Raw genomic sequence first — 27,463 nt, forward strand, 5'->3', positions numbered from 1 at the left:
AAGATGGCGACCGGTCCCAGCACCGGAATAACATGTGAAAGTTGAGAACTTCTTCCTCCTCTCGCAGTTTGTTTCATCATCCACGAGATTCCACATCCAGCCAGAGAAGAGCGTCTCTCCGGTACTTCAGAAAGATGGGAGACCCAGTGACCGACTACACAGCCCGGCTGCAACAGCAGGTAACCGGCCGGTTTGTCGGTGGAAGTGGCTAACGTTAGCTAGCAGGCTACATACGAGTGTGAGCACCGGTGTCCGTCAGGTAGCTACACAGCGGGCTTCAGAGGCGAAGCAGCGACGGACTTCATTGACTTCAACCGTCAATTGAAAGTATTTTCGTCTGTTGCTAAAACCTCCTGCACGACCAGACAAAGTTATTAACGTCTTTCGGTTAGGTTAACGACAGTCTCAAATTCGGCTAACGTACATTACACCTTACACCATTTGTTATTGAAATATATCAACTTTTTGTACTTGGTTTTCCTGTTATTCGTATGGACGTCACACGTCCGACTGTGCAGTTCAGTGACAGCAAGTTTGTATGAATGAATATATCGTTTCTTGAAGCGTCCTCTCTCTGCCGAACTCACTAGAAGATGTCATGATTTTATTTTGGTACATTACAGGATGTGTGGCTGCACTGACAGTCATGCTATTATTCATTAAATATGAAATGAATATTAAACGAGGAGATATTTGAATGGAGTCTTGATGCGAGTACATGTTTGTACTAACACTAAACTATGTATCATACAGTCCATATCTAATTAACAGTAATCAATAGTCAAATAAAATGAAAGGTGAGTGTTACTAATACACCTAGCTTGCCTTTATATAATGTTAATTTTACAGTTTACTGTTTGGTCCCTGGTTAATAAAGTGAAGTTTGGGGCCCTCCAGTGGTCTTTACAATGTAAAATAAAATCTGTAAGAAGAAGAAGAGGGACTGTTGGTTATTGATTATCAAAATAGTTTTGAATAATGTTTTCAGTGTCAGTCTTTTCAGCTCTGATTCCCTCAGAATCTCCTTTTTAATCATAACTTCTGTCTTCTTTGTCAGACTACAAAAGAAATAAATTCATATATTTTAACCAACCAAATCTAGAGTTAAAGGTTCATGTGAATTTCACAGACTTTTGACTTTCACTTTGTAATTTGAATGTTTATTTTATCATGTATTGATAATGAGATAAACACTTTATGTTTCGTTCTGATTTACTCGGACCAATTCCAATAACCTTTTATGGCCTGACCTATAATCAGGAGCGGGAGATCCGGAGTCTCTCTGCAGAGATCGAGAGTCTAAAGAACCCACAGAACCTGAGTCCGTCTCCACGTCTGGACGAGCTGCGGGAGGAAAACACCCGGCTGAAATACCGCCTCAACATCCTCAAGAGGGTGAGTGATGCAGCGGCTTGCAGCTCTGAGATGACACGAGACCGAAGTTTGCATTTTTTGTAGTTGTACTAGCACACTGTTCACTACTTCATGTCTAAATATTGTAGTTATATTAATGTCAGGTAACACTTCCTCCAAAAAGAGAATCAGAAGCATTGATCTTACACTAGAATAGAGCAGCAGTGGTTACATTAAGTCATCAATCCCACTATTTAGTATGAATTTAAATTAGATTATATTAAACAATAAATAAATACTATATGACGTGCTGTACAGAGTTCAAATTCATGTGTCATCGTTATGTTTTCGTTGTGTGTCCTCAGAGTCTGCAGGAGGAGAAGCCTCACTGCAGTAAATCCATGATGAATATCAACCAGCAGCTTCAGGAGATTTTCGGCGAAGCCATCCGAGCTTCCTGCCCCGAGCTGGACAACCCTCCGCTGGCCGTCACGCCCAACCAGCAGGCCAAGTTCGGAGACTACCAGTGCAACAGCGCTATGGCCATGGCACAGGTTAGACCTTTAAACTGAGGTTAAATGGAAGATTTCAGTGAGTCTCCGGATCCTGAAATCGTTTAAATATCTTAAATTTAATTAAGTTTCAGACCTTGATTTGTTGTGGGACATTAGTATGTTTTTATATCAGTAAATTTAACACATTTTAAACCAAACTGTCTCTGACTTTTTTTGTGCTGCAGATGCTGAAGGCAAAGGGAATCAAAGTCAGCCCGAGGGAGATCGCAGAGAGGATCATCCAGAACCTTCCAGACAACGAACTCGTCCAGAAAACTGAAATTGCAGGACCAGGTACAGACAATAATAAAATCATATGAGTTGATTTGTTTTATTTACTTCTTTAAATGAGAATCTTTTGTTATTTCATACATACTGTACATATCTTTGAGTTTCAGAAATAGGTGAAATTTCTTTTGTTTATATTAATGTTTTTATTGAACAACAAACAACAATGAAAGCATCACATCAAGTACAGGGAGTACAGACCACAATACAAATAAGAAATACAGAGTTTACATACAAAATAAGTCATTAAAACGTTAAAAAAAGCCTATTTTTTAATTTAAAATAAATCTTTATTGCAGCTTTAAGACAATTTTATAAATTGATAATAATATGAAAAAAGTGCCAAAGATTCAGTGGATTTGTTTGCATTGTTATAGTTCACACTGTATCACACACAAGTTGAAAATGCGTTTAAGCTGCGATCAATTTTATTAAACAGTATGACTTGATTTTCATTCCAAATATTGATTCATAAAAAAAGATAAGTAAGTTTTTCTCTTGTTTTTTTTAAGCCTAAATGCAGATGTATTGGAGAAGTCAGTAAAGGTCAAGAAATGTTGCAAAAACCTCATAACAATTTTTCAGTATTATCTTCTAGAAATCCTGAATACATGAACTCCTGAATAGATCAGAACTATTAGTACAACCGAACAGATCACATGAAAACCCTTCAGTCCATTTAAGCTCATCAGCAGGTTCGTTAATAACCAGAGTCCTGCCTGTAGCATCTCTAGCTTCCCGTCTTAATGTCTCCCACGTCCTCAGGCTTCATCAACATCCACCTGAAGAGGACCTTTGTGTCCAAACTGTTGAGTAACCTGCTCGTCAACGGGGTCCAGCCTCCACCGCTGGCCTCCAGGAAGAAGGTTTGTCACACTTCACTCACATATGCAGATATTTTTTAATCACGTCACATCTTCAGACGTCGGATCAGATTCTGAAATGTCTTCTGTCACAGGCGTCACATATAAGACACAAAATTATGTTTATTTATTTCATACTTTTCTATAATCTTTGTTTTTTTTCCTCATGAAATACTGGAGACTTTTACTTTTTCAAACTTATTTAAGTCTAAAGCTAAAAAGGGTAAAACTGAGGTAGAGGATGAAGAAGAAGAAGAAGGAAAAAATAGTAGTTATAAATAGTGTGTATGTTGTTGTGCTGCTGCTGCTCAGGTGGTCGTGGATTTCTCCTCCCCCAACATTGCCAAAGAGATGCATGTGGGTCACCTGCGCTCCACCATCATCGGGGACAGCATGTGTCGACTGTTTGAGTTTCTGGGCTACGACGTCCTCAGGTCAGTGCCGTCGCTGTTCACACGACCTGCTAGTGAGTGCTAAGCTAGGCTAAGCTAATGTTCTGCATCCTCTCAACTCACAGTTTGTTAGGTTCATATTAGCATATTAGCATGCTAACACTGCACAGCTGATATAGCATGTTTATATGCCAAAGTAAGTACGTTTAGCATGTAACTTTCATCATTTTAGCATGTGAGGTAGCTAACTGTAGCATTAAACTCAAAGCAGAGCCAGTATTAGCATGCTAACATGATGATGAAGCACATACAGTTAGCATTAAAATGAACATGTGTTAATATTGGATGTTAACTGACATGACATTTAGCATTTTAAGATGTTATCATGCTAACTGTGTGCATGTTAATAGTTAGCGTGCAATACTGTGACAGTCATACATTTATCATGCTAATATGTAGCATCTGTGGAGATCAGAAACAAACAGTAATGTAATTTTAATTAAAATATGACCCTTAATGTTCAGCAGTACTTAACTTGGATCGACATGTTGAAGCTGAACTTATCAATCATCCAATATCCAGATATCAGGACAGTATTTCCGATAATAGTGATATTTTGCTGAATGGACTGTTTGTCGCAGAGTGAAAACCTCAACCAGAAACTCAGCTGCTCACGTCACGGCCTGAGATGTAGAGAAGTCAAACAAGTCTGTGGTATTTTCCCAGTGTCTGACATTTCATATTAACATTTGCAGGTTGAACCACGTGGGAGACTGGGGCACCCAGTTTGGGATGCTGATCGCCCACCTGCAGGACAAATTCCCAGACTACCTGACCGTGTCCCCACCCATCGGTGACCTGCAGGCCTTCTACAAAGTCAGTTAATACTCCATCTGTCTCTCTGTTTTCCACTTGGTGTCTGATCCCACAGGAAATGTTGGATAGATATCTGAAATGACACATAACCACAGACTTAAGTTAGCGGGTTAAACACGGATCAGCTGCAAGTGTCAGCTCTCCAACAGGCGGCTATTTTCTGTTAGTTATCAAAGTAAATTACAGAGACGACAGCGATGGTGCAGAATATGGAAAAAGTAATTCAGCAAAGTGACATAATGATTGCAAATTAAAACTTGCCAGCGGGTAAACACGGAGTAAAAGGCCGGTGAAATTGTTCCAAAAAAAACTGGCCTGTCAGCTCCCCTGCAGTGACTCCAAAATCAGGTTTTGTTATTAACAATTGAGTCCAGGAGATTTGTTTGTGTTTGTTTTTGTTTTTATTTTTCAAATCTGAAAGTCATAGCAGCAGTTGTTCCTGCTCTCTCACGCTCTCAGACTGTGATGCTTCTATCAGCAGAGTCAGCCGTCTGGTTAAAATGAACAGAAGAAGAACAGATCCATTAATTTCCTTTTGTTTGTGAAAATGTTCTCTCTGCACAACGAACGGTTTTTAATGCCTCCGAGTCGGTGACAGCCCGAGACGGAGGACACGATATCTCAGTAACACCTTGATGGAACTTCCTCAAATCTGGCACCAACATTCACTGGGACTCGAGGATGAACTGATTTAGATTTTGGTGGCCAAAGGTCAAAGGTCAAAGTCACGGTGTTTTGTCCAACCAAAAGTCTAAAACCCAAAGATATTTATAGATATCATCATATATGACTGTAAATATTCAGAACATACAACATTTCCACACAAATGTTTAATATTTTATATGATAAACAGGATAAACAGGGACGTAATCTGAAAGTAGTCCGAGTGGCGGAGGGATACAAGCGCGAGGCGTCGATTCTAGTTGGATGCAGAGACACAGGCCTGTGGTTGGTCCAACAATTTACCTTTTTTTAAATAAGGCTTGAGTTGATGCAGTGAAGTAAAAACTTTAAAGTGCAGGTGACAAAATTGCACTTGATCAGGTTTAATTAATGGAGGAAGCCAAAAAGCATGATCGCGATGTTATATTACATTTGCTGAGAGTACGTAGCCAAAGTTCAGAGGAAAATAGTCAGAACAGTCTGGACCGTCTGAGCTTCAGCACATTCAGTCTGAGATAGAATAATGGACTCCGCATTGAAGTGCCAAGTCTCGGCTTTAATTTGATCAGGTTTACATCCACATAGAAAGAGCTGTGTGGGAGAAGAAGCCCTTTCAGCACACAGTGCCCAAATTGCAAGTGTTCAAAAGTAATTGGACACTAAAGTCTACGAAATGTTTCTTGGGCAGCTGCGTGTCGTTTCAAACGTTCGCTCATGTAAAAGAAAAAGAAGCTCAGATGTGGCTCAGAGTTGATTTAAGGTGGAGTTGTCAGTTAATATGAGGAGCAGAGAAGAAAACAATGAGGCTAAAAACTATCAGAGAGAAATCAAAGGTCGTTGTTTTGCCAAAATCAACAGTTGGTACTTTCTAAAAGAAAGAAAGGAGGAAAAAAAAAAACAACTGTGCTCAGGAGAACTAGAAAATGGCAAACGATGTGGTCGACCGAGGAGAACAAGTCTTATGGATGAGATGAAAATCATTTTCATGGTGAAGAAAAAGCCGTTTTATGGCTGCACAGTATATAGTACAAACTCAGAGAACACTATCTGTCCTCTCTGCTGTCGTCCTCCCTCATTTCTCTCCACACCTCATTTACCTCTTGCATCATCCGGCCGCCTCTCTCTCTCTCTCTCTCTGCTCCTCTCTTCGTCTCCGTGCTCTCATTTCTTTTCTTTTCTCTGTTCCCCTCTCCTTTCTCCTCCTCTTCCTCCTCCTCCTCCTCTTCCTAACTTCATCAGGAGTCGAAGAAGCGCTTCGACGAGGAGGAGGACTTCAAGAAGCGAGCGTACCAGTGCGTCGTCAGGCTGCAGAGCAAAGAACCGGACTTCATCAAAGGCTGGAACCTCATCTGTGACGTGTCCAGGAGAGGTAGACCCCCCCGTCCGTCCGTCCGTTTATCTGTGCATGTGATACATAATATTAAAGGTCCACCTTAAACAGTCCACCTTAAAGCACACCGGTGATTCTCCTTTTTCCTCCGCACGTGTGTTGCAGAGTTTCAGAAGGTTTACGACTGCCTGGACATCCAGATCATCGAGAGAGGAGAGTCGTACTACCAGGACCTGATGACACGGGTGGTGAAGGAGTTTGAAGCGAAAGGTCGGTGTGCAAGAGGTCAAAGGTCACAGCTGGATACTGTTTCGTCAGAGGAACCTTTACATTTTCTTTCCATTGTGATTCATTTACTTCTATTTTCAGGAGGCTTTAAAAATAAAACTTAGAGACACGATCAGCTCTGATTCAACAAAGGTCTGTTTGATAATTAACCCGTGTCTTTGGGTGTGAAGATAATTAAACTCGTTGTCACAGTAATACTTTGACAAACATTCAATAGTCTTTAAACTGTAGTCTGCAGTTACACTATTTCACCACTAGGGGGCAAAATTGTCTCATAAATGTCTCCTCTGGCATCTTAACTGCCACCTCCTGTTTTTTCTTTTCTCTTTTTTGGGGTTGTGTAATTTCCCTTTCACCCCCCAAATCTCTCTCTTTTTCTTTCTGTCTTCTTTCATTTTTCTCATTATCTCCTCTTTCTCTTTTCCCTTCTGATTACACCTACATTATTAGTCTCTCTTTCTCCTGTAATCATCATTTATTCCATTTTTCTTCCTCTCATTTCCCGCTCTCTCTCCCCTCTTCCCCGCCTCATCCATCTTCTCCTCACCTCTTCTTCCTCTCCTCCTCTCCGTCCCTCTGCTCAGGCCTGATGGAGCTGGACGAGGGCCGTAAGATCGTCTTCGCCCCGGGTCAGTCCATCCCGCTCACCATCGTCAAGTCGGACGGCGGCTACACCTACGACACGTCGGACCTCGCGGCCCTGCATCAGCGGCTCTTTGTCGAGAAGGCCGACGTCATCATCTACGTCACGGACAGCGGACAGGTGAGAGAGAGAGAGAGAGAGAGAGAGAGAGAGAGAGATGACAGAGAGACTTGCGTGGTGGAGTTCAGATAGAGGAAAGGATGATGGCGTTCACAAAAAAAAAACCTGGAAGTCAGAAAGTAAACAAAACAGTCTCTTAAAAGTTTTAAGGAGAGAGTTAAGGCATTTGAAAGAGTGAGATTTTACATCAGTGACATACTACTGTTTCCATGGAGACTGTTGATTTGCTTCCATTATCACTTTTTGGGAAGCAGAGGCCGGTTGCACAAAACACTTTAAGTTTTCTACTTAAGGTTTAATTTCTCCTCGGCTGAGGGAGTTACTTAAGGGCGTTACACAGAATCTCTTAAAAGGTTTCGCTTAGTTAAGGAAATAAAGTTAAGACATTTACAGCAACGGAAGAGATTTTACAGCAATTCTACTGTTTCCATGGAGACTGTTGATTTGCTTCCATTAGCATTTGTATAAGTATAAGACTAAATAAGGAGAAAACCTTAAATACTTGAGTGAACATTTAAGGAGAAGACTTAAGGGTGTTTTTCTGCGACCGGTTTTATTTTAAGGAAACCTTAACTCAGACTTTAAGGAAAGTCTCACCTGGCCCCCAGAAACCCTGTGAAAGGAGGAAATCTACTTTAAATGGACATTTTCTTCAACTAACAGTGTTTTTTGGTGTAAATATATCCCATAATTCATCTAAGCACAGGTAGAAAAACATAATCTTTGATCCAGTAACAGAACAGATAAATCATCGTCTAGTTTCCTGCAGACGCAAACCACCTGCCACCTGTAGATAAAATGGTACAGGATGTTTTCAGTGTCTTTTTCAGTGAGATAGAAATATTTTATTTTATTTTTTTAAATCAGTCCTTCCTGAACAAGTTGGAGGCTGAAAACTTTTCAGAAGTCACCGTCTGTGTCACAGACAGCAGGTTGGGCTTTAAAATGTTATGCGGGTTGTTATGAAGACAGACATCATCGTCCTCAGCAGATGTGAGCAGGAGGGGGGGGGGGGGGTCGGCGTCTGCAGACTCACTGAAACTAAAACTGTCATCTGAGGGAACTTAATTTACCCAGAGCAGTAAATACAAGGCAACCTGTCGGACACGTTACCAAGGTGACTGTATCTTAAACGTGCTGCTAAAGGACAGGAAGAGATGAACGACGTGCAGGTGCGACATCTTAACATCGATATTTTGTAAGAACTCCTGTCAACTTCCTCTCACTTTTCCTATGGTTAAAAAAAAAAAAGTTTATTATTTTTGCAGTATAGTCAGAATGAAAACTTACAAAAAGGAGAATAAAATAAACAAATCGAAACCCACAAACAAACACAACGCATCATACATGACAACAACAGCCTCACTCACAGATGAATTAAGTCCAAGGTGGTGTTTCTTTAAAAAGAACAACATTATATTTAAATATTGTGTTTAATAAAGTCCCAGATTTTATCAAACACACCTCCTCCATCTTCATTGTAAAGTCTCAGTGTGTTTGTAAATGTGTAGCTACAGTTACCGGACGTGTTTTCATATTTATTGGCAGAAGATAAAGAGCTAGTTGCTCCTTGACTTTGCTAGCAGCAGATCTGGTTCCCAGTGTTTCCCAAAAAAAGCTCCCGAAAAGCAATGAGAAGTGTTTTTCCAATAGGAGTTGACTTCACTGCAAGACCGGGAAGAATGTGTTGGATTATGAGTGAAATGTTGGAGCTGCTGACTGATGGGCAGGAAGTCTGAGGTTCAGAGGTTCAGACGAGGCCGTGACTTCCTTCTGAATGACCTAAAGACGTGCTCGCAGCTTTGTTTACACTTTACTGGTGTGTGTGTGTGTGTGTGTGTGTGTGCGCGCGCGCGCGCTACTGGTCAGGACTTTGTTCCAGGCAGCAGTGACATATAGGAAGGTCCTCTCTTAATCTGGAAAGTTGGATGTGACATTTATGTTATATGTCACTCAATTTGTGTGTGTGTGTGTGTATACTCTCCTTTAGGCCACACACTTCCAGGTGGTGTTTGCTGCGGCTCAGATGATTGGCTGGTACAATCCCCAGGTGACCCGGGTGGAGCACGCAGGCTTTGGAGTGGTGCTGGGGGAGGACAAGTGAGTTGGAAACACACACAGAGAGCTGACTGACGGTCGGAGTGACCGGATCATGTGATTCTCTAAACTCACACAAGCTTGACTCTGCGAATAGATCAAATGTTTTCCATCTTAAATTTGCTTATGAACTGATTTCAGTTGACAGTTAAGGTGGAATTTCACATTTACAAAACACCCGTCATGTTTCTGGTTTACATTTTCATTTCATTCATTTGCGATGCCTTTCTGTGGAAACAACACCTCAGATTGAATTTTAATCCCACCCTTCCCCATGTTGGCTTCCTGTCAGTGTTTTGAAATAACAACAGTTTTATGCGTCTTTCCTTATTTCTTTAATGTGTTTTTCTCTGCGCTTCATAAAAACACTGCGATTTAACTAAGTGAATTTAGAAAATACAGGTCAGGGAACAGTGTGTTCGCCAGGTGTCGATGTTTCAACAGAGAAAACATGTCGACAATTATCTGTCAGTTTGCTAAGAGCTGAATTTGTTATTAAAGTTTAGTTCATAATTAAAATCCCCCAATAACTGGCAAAACAAAACGACACAAATATGTTTTTGTTCAAACTGAAAACCTGCAGATTGAAGCTGCAGCTACATTTCTCACGTTGGCTCCTTCTCTTTGTTGCTGAACGTTACATGAGACGATCGATGCCACTGTCGCTAAATATGAAAGCTAACGCCAGCCGCTGGTTAGCTTAGCTTAGTTTAGCTTAGCACAAAGGCTGAGAATGAGGGGAAACGGCTAGCATGGCTGTGTCCAACGATATTAGCTGTTTCCCAATTCAGGCGCGAACGACACGGTCTACGAAAGGTGTGGCCCTTCGTAGACTGCGAAATGAGACGGTGTTGCCTACAGTGGATTTTTGCTTTGCGTCACCAGCTGTTTCCCGCCCTTACCGTTGCGTCGTCAAGCTAGCTCCTGAACTGGGACACAGCCGTAGATTAACACGGTTATTTAAGCTGTGGACAAAGTTAAATATAAAAACAACACGTTGGGGTTTTGTACGAGGAGTTGGAACTACTTCTTGGACGGGTGCAGTGTGTTCCTGGAGTCTTTAATTAGTGAGTAATTAGTGACTTTTAGACGTGTTGGTGAATGCGTTTCCTGGTCATGCCATCAGAGAGTTAAGACGACGGTAAAGAGTTGAATAGAGGCTCGACTCTGACAGTGTTGAGTGTTGTGACCACGTACAGACTAATAACAGTTTAATGCGACTCCAAATCACCGTCATCAGAGCCGCAGCGAAGACGAGCAGCTCCTCCGGAGAGCGAGACTTCACCGCCGCCGCCGCCTCACTGTAATCATCTGAACGTCCTTCACCGCGTCTTTATCGCCTCTGCTTCATGTTTTTATCACATTTATTATCAAACATAAAAAGCAGAACTTTTACTGCATCGACAAATAAAAAGGAAAATATACAGCCGCTGCTCCACAAACAGAGGAGTCGGTGTTTGAACACAGGGCTGTTATTACTCGCCGTGCGAGGGGATGAGGGGAGCAGCGGCGCTCTGCGGGGCCGTAGGTGGACAGCGGTAATTAAAAGTTCAGCAGCGACGTCAGACCAAGTTTGAAGAAAGCTCTCAGACTGAACTTACACGGGATAGATTGATGCTTGATTGATTGTTTATGTAGAAATGTATTTATGTTTGAAATTGTGCATTTTCACATTAATAATGTAGGAGATCACCTTCAGCCCCAAATCTTAAGTGAAGTGGAATATTTGCCTGATCAATCTGATGATTATAATAAAGGCTACAGTTTGTTTTATACAATGAATCAAACAACAGGCGTTTACAAAGATCCGCAGGTCGGACTCAAATCTCTGCGGTTTGGATTAAACCTTGATGACCAGACTGTGTTTCCTCTCAGCACACACAGCTCGTCAATCGACTGCTCATTGATTAACTTCTCCAGTCCACCTGTAGCCTGTAACTGGTTTGACTTGACATTTTAATTATTCACAGCACTTTGAGGACGTAGTTATTCCTCCGTGCCGGCGACAGCCGGAGGTGGAGGGATGTTATTTTCGGGTTTTTCGTCCGTCCGTCCGTCGCATCGTTGTGAACACGATATCTCCATAACGCCTCGATGGAACTTCTTCAAATTTGGCACAAACATTGACCAGGACTCAAGGATGAACTGATTAGTTTTTGGTGCTCAAAGGTCATAGGTCGAGGTCGTAGTGACCTCTCAAACACATCTTGTTGATGATTGACGTGAATCCAAACCCAGCAGCAGAAAGACGTTAAAGTCTGAACCACGAGTGAAATCACTGTCACTTTTTATGTCATGAACTCAAAACAGAAAATATTAAAATAAGACGCGTAATAAATTATTCTCAGTCTTGGTTCATCATCTTTTTGAGCTCCATCGTCGTCTTCTACTCCTCCTTCACTTCATCTTCTCTTTCACCTCCTCCTCTTCTACTCCTTCTTCTGCTTCTCAAGTTCCCTCTTCTTCTCCAACTCGTCCTCCTCTTCCTCATTCTTCTTCTTCCCTCTCTTTTCAGTCCTGTTCTTCCTACGTGTCCTTCCTGCCTCCCCTCCCTCTCCCTTCTCCTCTTCCTCAATCCTCTTCTCTCTCTTCCCTTTTCAGTCCTTACGTAGTCCTCATCCTTCTACACCTCCTCCTCCTTTCATCCTTCCTCATCTTCCTCCTCCCTCTCCCTCGTCACATTTTCCTTCTCCCCTCTCGTCCTCCTTTTCATCCTCTTTTTCTTCTTCTGTCTTTTTATTCTCTTCTGTCTACTTCTTCTCTTCCTTCCCTTACTTTCCCTCTTCCTCCTTCTTCTCTTCCTCCTCTTCCTCCTTCTTTTGTTGAATCCAAACAAAAGCAGCCAGAAATATGAACATCATCATTTAAAAGATATTAAAGTTTTCAACTGGGACATTTTATTTTGTTTTATTGCCACAATCTCGGTTTTGTTTCAGACTCGTACTTGTACCTGCTCTTCCTCCCCGGTGTGTTATTTATCTGCTCTTGTAGTAAGCGGTGATTACTGTGCGGCTGATACGTGAACACGCTCTATAATTTGAACACATATCTGTCACACTGTTGTTTTTTGCTAATCAATCGTCCAGAGAAGAAGAGTCCACGCGGGGGGAGGGGGGGGTTTGTTGACGTTACGCGTCGCAGAGGCCATAACTAAGTGCTGCTAAACGCCCCACAGTAACCTGAGGGGGCGTAAATTGGCCCCACAATGTCTGCGCTACACCGAACTCCATTAGAAATTTATCATGCTGCTTTCATAATCGCTCAACCAGACAATAAGAGCTTAGCACAGCCACGGTGGGGGGGGGGGGCTGTTATTAGCTGCAAGTAAACAGGGGCGGGGGGTGGGGGGGGTGGGGGGTTATTAAATTTGTGGCTCATGTTCTGCTTGTAATGCTCATCTGATTTGCCTGATTGTACAAAATGTCTCACCCCGAGGCGTCGGCGAGCGGAAATAATCTAATAGTTTGTTGTCATGATAATTATTTCCGACAGAAAAGTCAAACCTCCTCGTACCTGCCGGAAAGTTCTGCTCTCTGATCTCTTTCAGGACGCTTTGTCTGCATCTTGTATGTGTCGGGGATTTCTGTGGCTGCAGAGTTCACCGGGAGACACCTTTCCTCACGCTCAACTTTTCTTTTCTTTTCTTTTTTTTTTTTTGTTTCTCCGTCTGTCTCGCTCAGGAAGAAGTTTAAGACCCGGTCGGGAGACACGGTGAGGCTGATGGACCTGCTGGAGGAGGGACTGAAGAGGTCCATGGACAAACTGAAGGAGAAGGAGAGAGACAAGGTGAGAGAGCCGTCGCAGAGAGTCATGTCCTGACGGAGAGAGGCCTGAGAGAGGAGATGGTTTCTGATTCTTAAAATCACAAATATATCTTCTTATGGATCAACACTTCAAAATAAAACACAGAAGAAGAAGAAAACATGGAGCTTTAAAAATAGAAGAAACACTCTGTTGGGTCCAGAGTGAAACATCTTGACCAAATATTGGACGAACCGCCGTTACACTTTGTGCAGACATTCGCGTTCCCCAGAGGATGAATCCTGCTGACGTCGGTGATCCCCTTGACTTTTCTTCATGCACCAATAAGAGAGTAAAAATGCGCGTCTCCTCCAGCTCGCACGGTGCAGTGAAGTGCTGGAGAATAAAGCGTGAGCCATGTTTTCCTTCTGGCCTCAGACCCTCTGAGCTTTGCATGACACTGAAAAGATTTAAATTGGGAAGAATGAACTTATGTTTTCGTTCTTCTTTGCGGATGAAGAAGAAGAAGAAGAAGAAGAAGAAGTTGTTAGAGGGCGAAACAACAAAGACACGCCGAAGTCAAACACAACCGCAGCACCTCAGGGGTTGTGCTGTTTTGTATTAGGTTGTTTTTTTTCTAATGCTTTACATGTCTGTGCTGAATATTTAACTTGAGACCCTCGTGGAAGCAGTCGGAGCTCTTTTTATTTATGTCCAGCTCGCTGCTGTTTCATATTTAATCAGCTGCTTTATTTCTCTAATTTCTCCTCAGAATAATTGCTTGTTAGACTTTATGGCAGAAACCCTCCTCAGTTACAGTCTACTTGAATCATTTTTGGCAGAATATTGCACAATATTTTAGCTTGTATTAGAATCATTTAATATCAATATTTCGTGCCCAATGTTTAATCTTTGATAAGCAGCCATTTAGTTCCAGTGAGCAGCTCATTATTTCCGCTTTTGCGCCCGGCTTTCGATTCACCCTGACAAGGCTTATTTTACAGTAATGACCGTCTCACTCTACAGTAGCCATTAAATCTTCTCGCTCTCATCCTGCGTGAACCGAGCCAAGCTCCGGATCTTTCTGATCACGTCCACAGAGGACCCGGACTGAAATGGGAAACGCCACCCACCGCCAGACTTTTAGTTCCCTTCATCTGCTGAGCTCTGAGGACAGCCCGCTTTTATTCGTCTTCCTCCCCTCCATCTTTTCATCACGCTCCTCTTTGCTTTCCGTGTCCCGTGTGAGCTCAAACCTCCTCATGTCTGAAGCCACACAGGCCTCAAGTCCGTCTGAATGCGGCCTTATTAAGGCTTCGTCAGCTGATGATGCGTGAAGCTGTTTGGCGGGGAAAGTCTCCAATCAGGAAACGAGACGAGGCGAAATAGAAGTTACCTGGATGTTACTCCATGGCCAGACCGCCAGATCTCCACGGTGCTGCGTCAGCGCTGGAGGAAGGTCCGGCTGCGCTCTGGCTTGTTTGCATTTCTTTAAACCAATCGCAATCGTCCTGAGCGGCGCTGAGCCCAGGATGCAGCGGCGGCGGCGGTGCCTCTGCAAAACACTGGTCTGTCCCATCATCGTGAACGCGACATCTCAGTAACACCTTAATGGAACTTCTTCAAATTTGGCGCAAACATTCACTAGGACTCAAGGGATGAACTGATTAGACTTTATTGGCTAAAGGTCAAAGGTCACGGTGACCTCTCGAAACATGATTTTGGCCTTGTTGAACGCAGTATCTCCAGAACTCCTCAAGGGAATCCCTTCAGACTTCACCACGGGTCCATGATCTCCTCTGTTGTCCGTGTTTGATAAATACTAACGCTGATCGTTTTTGACGTAAATCGTAAAACATCAGCTGGAAACTGGCGACGCTTCGTGAGTCCGACAACACGGTAAAACAGCCGATTCACTTTCTTACAACTGATAATTAACCCCAAACACAGTTGCGGTAGTTTTGCAGGTATTTGCTCACGAGTCAAAGTCTTGAACTGAGAGGAAAAGTCGCCATGTCATGGTCAGTCCACCCTGAAGGTGTTGGGATATTAAAAGCTGGACTTAATAAAGAGCCTGAGAGAGTCTGTAGCGGCGGCTCCAGTTGTAAGTTTTGTTGCTGAATCATTTCATCTGAAATTCCTTTTGAGCCTGAAGTCATTTGTTTTCCCCGACATTTAGCTCATGAAATCGTCTTTCACAAACTTTTCGTGGTCGTGTGTGTGAGAGAGAGATTTCACTCCCCCCCTTCGCTTTTCTTCCCCCAGAAAACCTTTTGATGAGTCGTGTTTTTTTTTCTCGGCAGCACAAACACAAAACTTGGCTCCATCAACCGGCTCGTGTGCAGCCCTACTACACCTTGTTAAATAAAAGAATGGTTGCGTTGGTTGTTTAGGAATGGGAAGTGTTATTTTTCACCTCCTGACCTGATTTGTTCCAGCTACTCTCCAGATTCAACCCAGAAAATATCTGTTCACAGGCCCTTTCCCTCCATCCCAAGGCTATCATTAGCTGCTGTTTTCTCTTCACTCCACACAGCAAAACTCTGACTTCTCTGTTAATTTACCTGCATGTGTTTACACCTTCTGATGTTGAGGTGTTTGCATCGGAAATTAAACTTTCAGGGGGATGAAAACAAGTTTTTAAAAAAACAAAACACAAGAGCCTGACCTGGTTAGGTATTATCTGGAGCACTCGGCGCAGTGTAAACACTCAGTGACTTCCAGTTGAACTGCAATGATTTTAATGCTGAGAAGGTTGTGGGGAAGCGGTGCCAACACAGTTTCCCTGCAGGCGCCTCTGGCCTGGCACTTTGCTCTCTGTCTGGGTCGGTGCCCACGTCTACCATCTGCTAACCCTGCCTCATTAAAACAAACCCCAACCCTGGCCTCCGTGACCCTCGGCCTGCACCGCTAACGCTGCTGCTGCTAAGGTTTGTTTTCTCCAGTCTCCTGTTGTTCTCTTCTTCTGTCTTCGAGCCTTTAGTCTATTATACTTTTTTTTTATTTGGTTTTTATCATATCCTGTTATGTTCTGTCCCTTCCCGCCTCGTCCTGTTGTGTCACACTGTGTCCTGTCCTCTTGGATCCTGTCCTGGCGCCTCCTGGCGCTGTAACAAGAGCCGCAACGATTGGTCGATTGATCAGTCAGTCGATAGTCAGAAAAGTCTGCCACTACTTAAATAAATAAATAATATATTTAATAATAATACATTTTATTAAGTAAGTATCTTTCAAGACACTTTACAAATCAAACAAGATTCAGAACATAAGACAAGATAAAAACAACAGCAGCAACAATTACATGGATATAGATAGAAGAATGTAATGTTCAGTATAATAAAACAAAAGAAATATATTTAATGAAACGATAAAATAAAATAAAAAAAAAATAAAAAAATAAAATATATATATATACACACAGTATACACACATATAAAGTAACATTTAAAGGAGCAAAATGACACATTAAATGAGTGGGAAATTAAATAAATAAATATCCTATGTGCCACAAACACAGGGAAGAAAAGGAGTTGAATTTTAGTGAAATAACATTTTTAAGAAAATGAAGGGCAGGTTGTGTGTTTGTGTTGTTTTCACTAGTTTCTATTGTGCGCATGAAAAAATGAGGCAACACTTCACATTCCTTTTTAATTAATATTTCCAAGCAGCAAATGAAATGTAATGTATTTGTGAACAACTGCATGTTTCTGTTACAGCTGTTTGTTGAGAGAATCAGAGACAGTAAAACTCTGTCGTCTCTGTAGGAGTTGTTGTAACTGTTCACAAATACTGAACGTAAATGTCATTTAAACTGTTTTCACATGTGCTTACAGCTGCATCAGTTATTAAATGTATATTTTCTGTTTATTGAAATGAAATAAAGCGACTTAAAGTGTTAGCAAAAAGGAAAATTACGTTTGTTGACACGTGAACTTTTCCCTCCTGACATAAATCCGTCCATCCTGCACATTTGATTTTTTGAAATCTTTCTCACATCTGTAGTGATGTTCTGGTCACGTCACATCACTGCTTCAGTCTGTCGCGCTCGATGGGAGGTTTGTTGTTGTTTTTGTTGTTGTTGTTTTCCAATCAAATCACCATCACTGAATCTTCTGTTTAATCCTCTTCGCACTGTGTTGGCTGCCCGTGGTATCAGACACGTCACACGCAGGTTCAAGGGAAGGCTACGACTTAATGAGTCAATTTAATCTTTTCGCCCGAGGTTAGAAAATTTTGATTCATTATTTTGATTAAATTGAACTTAGTGGTTTTACTGATAGAAGCACAAGTTGAAGAAGTGCCTGCAGTAATTACTGACGCGGCTCTTATCCACATTTTTAATGCCTTTTAAAGAGTTTGAGGGGGAAGTGGTGATGGGAGAGATGGTTACCTCCACACCTGTCCACTGTGTTTCTGCAGGTGCTGACTCCGGAGGAGCTGATTAAAGCCCAGAGGTCCGTCGCCTTCGGCTGCATCAAATACGCCGATCTCTCCCACAACCGCATCAACGACTACGTCTTCTCGTTCGACAAGATGCTGGACGACCGGGGCAACACGGCGGCGTACCTCCTCTACGCCTTCACCCGCATCAGGTGAGAGTCTTGCTGTAACGTTCAGCATTACACCCGACGTGTGAACACTGAGTCTGAGTCTGTGGCGAAGGTTCGGCACACCTGACCACGAGGCGGTAGTTGTAGTTTGCTGTGGAGCTGTAGCAGCTCTGACACTTCAGGTAGGTGGTAATGATGTTGAGGTTAAAAACGTCCGTGTTTGGGGGCGACCCGACCGGTGACTTCCTGTCACTCTACACTTTATAATAAAGATAAAGAAATAACTTTAGAAAAGAATATTATAAGTGATGCAGAGAAAGTTGGTCTGTGTAGAAATGTATTGATCAAGTCAAACAAGTTGCTCGATGAGGAATCCCCCCCCCCGCTGGTCTTCACTTCGGGACACGTAAAGTATCTAGAAAGTTAAACTGAGTTCCTTGTTCCTTCGTCAGTGTCCTCGTCTCCTCTCCGCCCGGTCAGAGCACCTCCCACCACCACCAGTATACTTCCATTACCCATATCAGATCAGCCTCGCTGGCCCCTCGCTGGAGGTTCTGGTGCCGGATTAATCTTCAGGGGTATTTTCACCAAACCCCCCCCCCCCGTATCGAGTGAGCATCTCCTGTCTGCACTGATCCCCCTCCTCCCGCTGCCTCCCTGGAGGTGTTAGACTTGGGGGTGGCAGAGTGCCCAGCAAAGATTGATCTTCTCCATTTTCAGCAGGAGGGGGCGGAAGGGGGGGGGGGCGTGTGAGAGCAGTCTTACCTGAGAAGACTCGATGTTCCTGCTCTCAGTCAATAGAGCACTCACCGGTGGCAGCGGCCCCCCGTCACTGTGGGTGTTCGAGTGTCATAGACGACAAGACGAAGTCTGAAACGGAGACTTTCCTCAGGGGGAGGTTGTTCAGTTTGTTCCGTCCTGACAGACGAGTGAAGAACAGAACGGCAGCCGGTGTTTAGCCAAGTCCTCGGAGGCTGCGCTAAATATGTTGTGATGCAAGTGATTTCAGTTGATGGGGGAAAAATTATCTTCAGATTAATTGTTGAGGAAATGGTGAAAAACGCTTTATTTTAGGGTTTGATTATTTCCTAATTTGGTTTCCAGAGTTTCCTTTTTAAAAAAGCAGTTTCATCTAAACTGAAGTAAAAACATATTAATCCTTCATTTTTATAAATATAAAATACATTTTTGTCTGGATTTATTGCACATTATCCAAGAGTCGGCAATTAATTAAAATTGATTGATTTGCACACTCTTAATTTTACTTGTAAGAAATACTGTAAAATAAAACTGAAAAATGCTCCTTGCAGTTTGACAGTCTAAAGTGACATCCTCAAATTATTATAATAAAAACATATAAATTATTTTGATTTAATTTATAATTTTTTTGTGTGATATTCACTTTACACCAGTTTCCTGCAGCTCACCATGATCACATGATGAAATATTCCAAGAGGCTTATGAAACTCGATGTGTGAAACGACCATCGTCAAACAGGACTGATTGATTACGTTGATCAATTAGAAATGAACCACAGCAGCAAGTTGCAGCGTCGGGACAAAAGAGAAACTTTTTTAATTTGAAAACGTTTTTACAAGCTGGAAAAAGCAGAAACAAACGAGTCGGTCACGATCAGGTGATGTAAAAGAAAACTAATAAATATATTGGCTTATTGTAGATGAATGTCGATTGATAAATGATATTAAAGTAGCCAGTTATACTGTTTGTTTGAGTTCATTTAGAAAGTTTGTCCTGGAGAGAGCGCTGACTCATTTATCTTGGTTAACAATTCTTTGTTTATCAGGAAGGTTCATTTTTCTCTTAGAAAACAGAATATTGATCATATATCGTTTAAATATCGGCCTCAGAACTCCAGCGTTGATCGAGCTTTATGTTTAAACTGTGACACAGTCTGTTATTTGTCTCTGTCGTACAGAAGCGTCAGACTCCTGTTGCTAAATATGAGAAAGATCTCGGGGTTTCTCTGATCCTGGATCCATGTCTCACGGTGTTTGTCTACGACGTACAGGAGCAGAGCGTGACGTCCATATTAATGGTGTCATTGATTTCCCACAGGTCCATAGCTCGTCTGGCGAACATCGACGAGGCCGCGCTGAGGAAAGCGGCGGAGACCACAGAGGTCCTCCTGGACCACGAGAAGGAGTGGAAGCTGGGGAAGTGCATCCTGCGCTTCCCCGAGATCCTGCAGAAGATCCTGGACGACCTGCTGCTGCACACGCTCTGCGACTACCTGTACGAGCTCGCCACCACCTTCACCGAGTTCTACGACAGCTGCTACTGCGTGGAGAAGGACAGGAAGACAGGTAACGCCATGGGGGTTCTTGGGGTAGATTCATATTCTCTCCACAGAAAGGTCAGAGGTCAGGAACTGGATATCAACCATCCAACTTCTGAAAAGAGTAACAGGTAATGGGGTTAGAGAAAAGGTGTCACATGACTGTTACTGCCAATATACAAACAGTTGTTTTCCTCTCTGCAATGATGGAAACTGTTGACAACAAGATGGAGGTTTATCCTCAGCAGCAGTGTCACATTTAAAAACAGATTTTATTCATGGGTTTTTGTAAATTATGTTTTCACGCCTCCATAAAAACAAACGGCTTTGAGGTAAATGGAGGTCAGAGGTGGAGTAGGAGAAGCAGGAAGAGTCAGTCAACAGGAAGTCTCACTCTGAGGGGGTCGTCACTAAAAGCCGTCTGAGCGCCGTTAGCCCTCCACGTTTTTATCCCCGCGGTGCACTGGAGTGCTAGCACTTCAGGCTTAGAGCTGTTTAATTATGCTAATGCTCAGTTAGCGCTGCAGCAGTAAACCAGCTGGAGGCTTTTATTTTATGTCATGTTTTTTCAGAAAGAGAACAGTTCAGACTGATGGAGAGTGTTTGCTTGAACAGAGACGGACGGCTTCAGAGTCACAGAGAAAACCAATACGCTGCGTTCGCTGTCAGGTTATAATACTGAACATTATGTCGCAAAGGAGAAGGGTGTGTGTGAGGCCGACGTGTGCACATAATCATCAACACATCTCTCTGCACTCTGTCTGCTTTACAGCAAAAAAACAAAAACAAAATACTCTGTCCACATACTTTCCTCCTCTCTCAGGCTTCTCTCTGGAGCTCTAGCAACAACAGGTCTGTGAGCCAATCAGAAGAGAGGAGGCTCTGAGCCTCTCTTCTGATTTGCTGATTGTTTTCTGAGTGATCGAATAAAAAATATAGCAGATTTCACTCAGAGAAACCAAATCCTCTAACGGTTTGGATGGTGGGTCCAGGTGGGCGGGGCTTGGTGACTGCTTTGTTGTGACATCACAAAGTTCCAGAAGTCCTGACGGCTGGTTTTAAGGCTCAGTTTCTGAATACAGGCTGTGTGCATTTCTCTGTGGACTGAGGCTTTGATACCTTCACAGTATTAATATAGAAGCTAGAGCTGATCTATAATCACACTACACATGGACACAGACCTTTACACTGGATGGAGCTTTAAATTAAATAATAATGTCTGAACCATCAATTCACATCTGGTAAATTTATCAGAAGGTAATAACACTTTTCAAACAGCTTTTATCTCCACGCAGCTTCTTTCTCGTCAGCGTCGCCTCAGCATCAGCTGCACTCCGTCGTCCTCTCGTAAACTCGGAAGCGTCGGCTTGTTTGTGTAAATTACAAACTCATTTTGCCGTCCGTCAGCACCCGTCGACGCTCCCGCCCCTTTAACGACTCGTCTGCTTTAATGCACCCTGTGCTGCTCATTACCGACATAATTTCTATTGGATTTCAGCGCCGTGCAGCGATTTGGCCCGGTGGGCGGCGACGGTCGTGGAACGTTGCATGTGGATGCAGATGTCCGGGTCATTGATTTTCATTTGAAGCCAGGGTGCGTCGGCCCGCCGCTGTGTAATGGTGGCATCATTAAATGTGCCCTCTGACCTTTTGTTGTTTGTTGGTGTCGTTCTCTGCTTCACCTCTGAATGTTTTCCTGTTTGCCGTCGCTCCAGTCTCTTCTCGTTTTTCCCCTGTGTCTCTTTTCCTTCATCACCTTCATCTCTTTTGTTTTTCTTTTCTTTGATCGTGTAAAGGACGTGATGTTCACTTGAAAAGACGTAATTATCACATTATTTACGTATCTGTGTGAATCATAACAACCGGTTTTGTCCAGATGAAGTCCGGCGTTAGAGCGTCCACATGTCCCCTCTGACTCTAGACGCATCAGTCCACTTCCCTTTGGCTCTGATCCTGATCCGAGGCGTCTTACCTCCATTTACCCAATGACACTCCGTGTTATTACTGCATCTAATTTCTGTCGATATAATTTGATTAATCATAAATGTGTTAGAAATTTGCACCATTGAAGTGCAGCCATGTCGGGTCCTCCGGGCTCCAACTTTATATTTGTTGCTCATTTGTTGTAAAGTTTTGTTTTTCCTTCTTTCTGTGAATCAGCTGCAACCAACAATTATTTCCACTATCAATACATCTGATAGTTATTTTCTTTTGATAATTGATTGATTGTTTAATCTATAAAATATCAGAAAACAGTGAAAAGATTCCCCGAAGCTCAGGTTAACATATTCTAATTGCTTGTTTTGTCAAAACAGTCAATTATTTTTTTTCAGGAAATAAAATAAAATAAATTCTCAGACGTAAAATCTTAAATGTTTCTTCTCTCTGCGTCTGTGTCCAGGTGAGGTGATAAAGGTGAACATGTGGAGGATGCTGCTCTGCGACGCCACGGCCGCCGTCATGGCTAAAGGCTTCGAAATCCTGGGCATCAACCCCGTCCACAGGATGTGATGTCACGGCGATCCCACCCGCCTCCAAGCGAAGATGAAGACGATGATTAACGGTTAAGATAAAGATCGTGAGTCTGTCTCACTCACGCCTCGGCCAAAACTCACTGGACTTTATTTTCCATAAAAGTTATGAAATCCATCCCGTTCAGCTCATCAGTTAAAACATCTCATGTGAAGGATCTTTTTTTATTAAAGAACCTGTATGAACCGAAACATCTGCTGTGGATCATTTTCACCCTGTGGATCTCTCACGTTAGAGACAGATTTCTTATTGTTTCTGTAATAGAATAAAGTCGGAATATGACGAGGATAATAACAATATTTCATGAAAAAAAGTTTTAATATTACAAGAAAAAAGTGGTAATAAACATGCATCATAATATTATGACTTTTTCTCATAAAATTGCAACTTTGTTCTAAATTTCAGGGTTTCTTCCCTCAGTTTGGCCCTAATACTCCGTCGTGGTAAAGCACCTCACCTCGACCAGAATAATACGACCTTATGGATCAGATATCTTTACACACAAACCTACAAATAGCACCAGTGTTACCTGATGATCCAGCGAAGGCCGTGAGGTCAGATTATTTGTTCATTTATTGTAGATTATTTTCTGTAAACTTCAGAAACTGAACAAAGTTAGATCTGAAGAGCTCATGTCTGATTTGATTGATAACTGAACTGTGGTGAGGAGTTGTACGAACCATCTCCCCCACGTTTTGAGGGATTAACATAACCATTGTTATCTTGATTAATCCATCAATCATTTGGTTGATTAAATGTCAAAATTCAGTGAAATTTCATCCTGTAATTTCTTAAATGAGACGTCATCAGTCTTGTGTCGTGTGACCGTCTGACTCTCATGAGAGTCGAGAGAAAAAAAATCACCTCAACAATTAATCGATTCTTGAAATAGTTATCGACTAATTTTTTGTTTGTCGTCTGCTATTGTAGTGTGATTGGATAGTTTGGAGTCTTATTAACCCTGTCACCATCCACGTATTTAAAGTATGTTGTATAACACTGACTCAGCCAGGTGTCGTAGTGATTTACGAGTTCTCAAGACTTCCTCTAACTTCTCTCCCACTTCAGAGCGAAACAACAAAAGAGTCTTAAAGTTAAGACTGATCTATTTTCAGCTGTGTCACTGAGGATCTACTTTCTTTTGTTTTGTGAAAACACTGCTCTCTCTCCCTCCCTCTGTTTATTTAAACTTTGATTTATGCCTGTTGAGCTTGGGTCGTTTTCCATGGATCCATTTTGGACCAAGTCCAAACCTTTGGACCGGTGAAGACCTTTTCTGTCTGTTTTGTTTCTGCATCAGGAACCCCCCCACCCCCACCCCACCCCCCACTGTGCCAACAAATTGGTTTCATTGAAATGAATGAGGAAGCAACACAAACTGCACCAGCGTTCAAGTTCGTAAGATGCTTTTTAATCACAGGATTCTACACACAGAGATTTTAAAGCATCAGCGTTTCAACTCTTAATTGCTCTTCCTGGTGTCCCGCCCCTCCCCCGAGACTCTGGCGTAAAGACAGTCGCGTTTGGCTTGAACTCCTTTAGATGACGACGATTACAGTCTTCGCCTTCCACGACTTGTGAGAGAGTAAATGGGTTTTGTTTGCAGAAACTCCAAGTGCAAGGCAAACAAACCCATCTGATGAAGTTAATTATACATCACACGCACTGCGAGGCAGCCTGCAAGCCTGTAATTGTGACGTCTGCCTTTACCCACCAGACAGTTGTGTACTTCCATACGTATAAAAGTTGTATGACTCCAGAAATCGCCGCAAGTCATACAGTAGTTGTTGCTGTGTCGGGGGGGGTGATGCGACCCAGCTTTGAAACCTATGAAATATCTACACTCTTCCTCTGTGTTGTCGTCTCTCATCATCTCATACAGCCCCGGACTTTATGGCCGATCTCGGTACCTTTTCAGACAATAACTCCCACAGCAGCTTCATGAAACATTCATCAAGTCCTTTTTTCTTCTGCTGCCAAGCTGCTGTTGAGGGACGGTGTTTTTTAAAGGTGTTTTGACAGCCGCTCCAGGAGGAGGAAGCCTGGCAACGCCGCTTCAGTAACACCTGCGGAGGCAGTAACAGTCCCCGCCTCAGTGGGACTGACGGTGGTCTCAGCTGATTAGACAGTTATTAACATTTGCGTCCAGCAGACGCAGAGCAACATGACGATCCCACCGGAGTGGGAGTTTCTGTTCACCTGATGAATGTAAATCCAATATTTACTCAACTTTTAGCTCTGGTTTTGGTCTCCGCCACCAGCTCCTGAGAGACATATCTGTCTCTTTAGCTGCTAAATGTTCCACCTTCTTCACCAGTTGCTCTCTAACTGTGTCTGCCTTCTGTTTCCTGTGGTGGACACAAGGTTTTATCACCATTGTTTTCGTGCCGTGGCTGGAAACACGAGTGACGAGCTGAGACGAAACATTTCTGTAAAACGTGTTTCTGTCACCTCATCGCTTCACTCTGCTCCTCTCATTACAGTAATCATGTTCATTTAGTAAAAACAAAACACTTTGACTGTGATCAAACCTGTGAACTCTACACACTTTATAGATGACCACATGGCTTGACTTTAACCTTTGACCTCGAGTTCATCCCGAGTTCACTTCACGGTGTTTCAGCCCCATATGGAAGGAACAGACTTGTACAGAAATGAAAGCTGCCTGCAGGCACTTTGCTGCTTGTTATTTGTAATTTGCATAAATTAATTCCTCTTCCTTAAAATCCTGTTTAGACCGAGGCACGGCGTCCTCGCCACGAGACGTGTTTTTACCTCACATGTTGTCGCTCGGCACGTGTATCTCGGCGCCGGGTGATTTTAACTGATCAGATCTCAGAGATTAATCAATAAGATATGTAAATCAGCTTTATGCAAATTGGACACAAGTGGGTGTCGTGAGTGTAAGGGAAGGAAGAAGAGGTGAGTTCACCGGTGGCGATCGCACCGCCAGGCGTATTAATCTCTCGTGCTTCAGTGGCACAGTGTGGCACCTCATCCTCACACTGGCTGCTGTTTCCCTCCACCTTCCTCCCAAATTACAGTCGGTGTAATCTGTTTGGCAGCGAGAGAAGGCGCAGAGGAGAGAGGAAGAATCACTCGAAAAAACAACAGGAAACAGTTTGAGAGAAATAAACATTTTAATTAGGTGTTTGGCACTGATAAATTTAGATTTCACACACACACAAACAAAATAAGATTTTCTGAAAGCTCAAAATTAAATAAACATATCTGGATATAATTTGTATTTAGATATACATTAAGTTAAATAATCTGAAGTATGGGGTTAAATTGACATATTAACATTTTCTTTGACCTATGTAGGACAAGCCGACTTCGACGGTGAAGCGACACTCAGGTGCCGCATGAAATAAGACTGAACAAGCCCAGAGACACATGGACATCGCAAAGAATAAATACAAATGTTAAAAAATTCATGGAGTTGTCTGGTTGGATATCCGTCATTGCACCGGGAAGCACACACACACACACACACGCACACGCACCAAAAACAAAAAAAAGGCTTTGTCCCCCGCCGTGCGGCGAGACCTTCGTCAATTCACAACTTTTGTTGCGCTTCTTCAAAGTCACGCAACGGTGGCTGCGTCGTCCTGTGGAGAGGTAGATATGGCCCGCCTTTGAACTGTGGCAAACGTGGCGTCCTGTTGCAGAATGGGTCGAAGTCACAGGGGCGAATTTAAAAAGCAAAGAACAGTCACTCAAAGAGGGGGGACAAAGAGGCGGGCTGTGACGTCGCGCTAATTCCTCGCCACAGCTGGATCCAGCTGCTGCGAGCCTCGTTTAAATGGAAAACAGTCCTCTCTCTGATTTGGAGAGAAAGTTCAGTTCAGTTCATGTGGCTCTGGTTCGTGGATAATTGTCTTTAAACATGCTGCAGGTGAAGGCGCCTCCCCCTGGTATCAATCTGGTTTTTGTTTGTGAGTTTTTCATCTTTCTTTGCAGAGAAACCGTCGACACAGCGTCAGACACCAGGCGACATCCTGTCATCGAGCGGCGGCACCGTTCAGGCTTTCAGTCCCCGGCTGCGTCTCCTTTCTTTCTCTGACACTGCTCTGTTCCTGGTTGTAGGTTTGATGCAGCCGTCCTGCGTTTTCACCATCCTCTCTCCACTGAAGCCAAACGTCTGCTGGATGAAAAAAAAGTCTGTTTCCTGATGTTTTCTGTCCTTATTTCCTGTGTTCATCCGGGCAGCTGCCATGTGTTTCCTCCCCCTGCCTTCTTCTCCTGCTTCACCGTCCACTTGCTTCATCTCCACCAGAGTTAGAGGTTCACATCAGGCCTCGGCTTTTCACCGCCGAATCAAACGGCCTTTGTCTCAGCTCGCCTTCGTTTGCATTTTTTTTGTGAAGCGTAACGGTGGCAGCGGGGAGCGCAGGCGTGCTGCTGGCAGTCTGCAAGGTCATTAAGAAAAAAGTGAAGGCATAGAGCAGCTCCAATAGAAGAAAGTGGTTTAGTGAAGCCCTCAAAGGTAACCTTCCCTCCCTGCGTGCTGAGCTCCGAGCCTCGAGTTTTAAACTTAGAGAACGTCCCACGAAGACGACGCCGTCGTCTCCTGCGTTCTGCCATGAGGTGGGAGTCGATGCAGTTTCACCAGATAACTGCGAAACCATCCCAAGTCCTCGTCGTCCGCTCCCGCCTCAGATCTTAGTCTCTTTGTATTCTGGTCTGAAGGAGTCCCTGATGGACAGGAGACCGGAGGCCAGAAGATGTCCGCTCACTTTGCTGTGCCACTCCTGCGACCGACCCCTGGACGACAAAACACAGAACGGAGAAGAAAAGGTCAGAAAGCAGACAAATAACTTCACGAGTTCAATTCCACAGAAAGGTTTCAGCTCTGGTTTCGACTGCCAAGAAAT

General features: G+C 43.1%; 2 protein-coding genes across 3 annotated transcripts in view; one reads left to right on the forward strand and one right to left on the reverse strand.

Moving 5' to 3' along the window:
- On the forward strand, window positions 1-22,777 carry rars (arginyl-tRNA synthetase). The gene is made up of 15 exons (XM_022760873.1): window positions 1-179; window positions 1,261-1,395; window positions 1,719-1,907; window positions 2,093-2,201; window positions 2,961-3,061; window positions 3,371-3,492; window positions 4,206-4,326; window positions 6,229-6,358; window positions 6,485-6,589; window positions 7,192-7,370; window positions 9,361-9,470; window positions 13,148-13,253; window positions 17,628-17,800; window positions 19,835-20,082; window positions 22,456-22,777. Exons 1-15 carry the CDS (start codon window positions 135-137, stop codon window positions 22,563-22,565), a joined length of 1,983 nt encoding a protein of 660 aa, XP_022616594.1. The 5' UTR covers window positions 1-134; the 3' UTR covers window positions 22,566-22,777.
- A 2,965-nt stretch (window positions 22,778-25,742) lies between these two features.
- LOC111233092 (rho GTPase-activating protein 7-like) overlaps window positions 25,743-27,463 on the reverse strand; it is a 42,322-nt gene continuing 40,601 nt past the window's right edge. For both annotated transcript variants that reach the window (XM_022760853.1, XM_022760852.1), the window contains exon 17: window positions 25,743-27,353. In XM_022760853.1, the coding sequence (XP_022616574.1) occupies window positions 27,245-27,353 (109 nt within the window). In that variant the 3' untranslated portion in view covers window positions 25,743-27,244. The remainder of the gene's footprint in view (window positions 27,354-27,463) is intronic.

This window comes from Seriola dumerili, unplaced genomic scaffold, assembly GCF_002260705.1.
Source record: "Seriola dumerili isolate Sdu_G_001 unplaced genomic scaffold, Sdu_1.0 BDQW01000367.1, whole genome shotgun sequence".
In the NCBI taxonomy this organism is placed as follows: domain Eukaryota; kingdom Metazoa; phylum Chordata; class Actinopteri; order Carangiformes; family Carangidae; genus Seriola; species Seriola dumerili.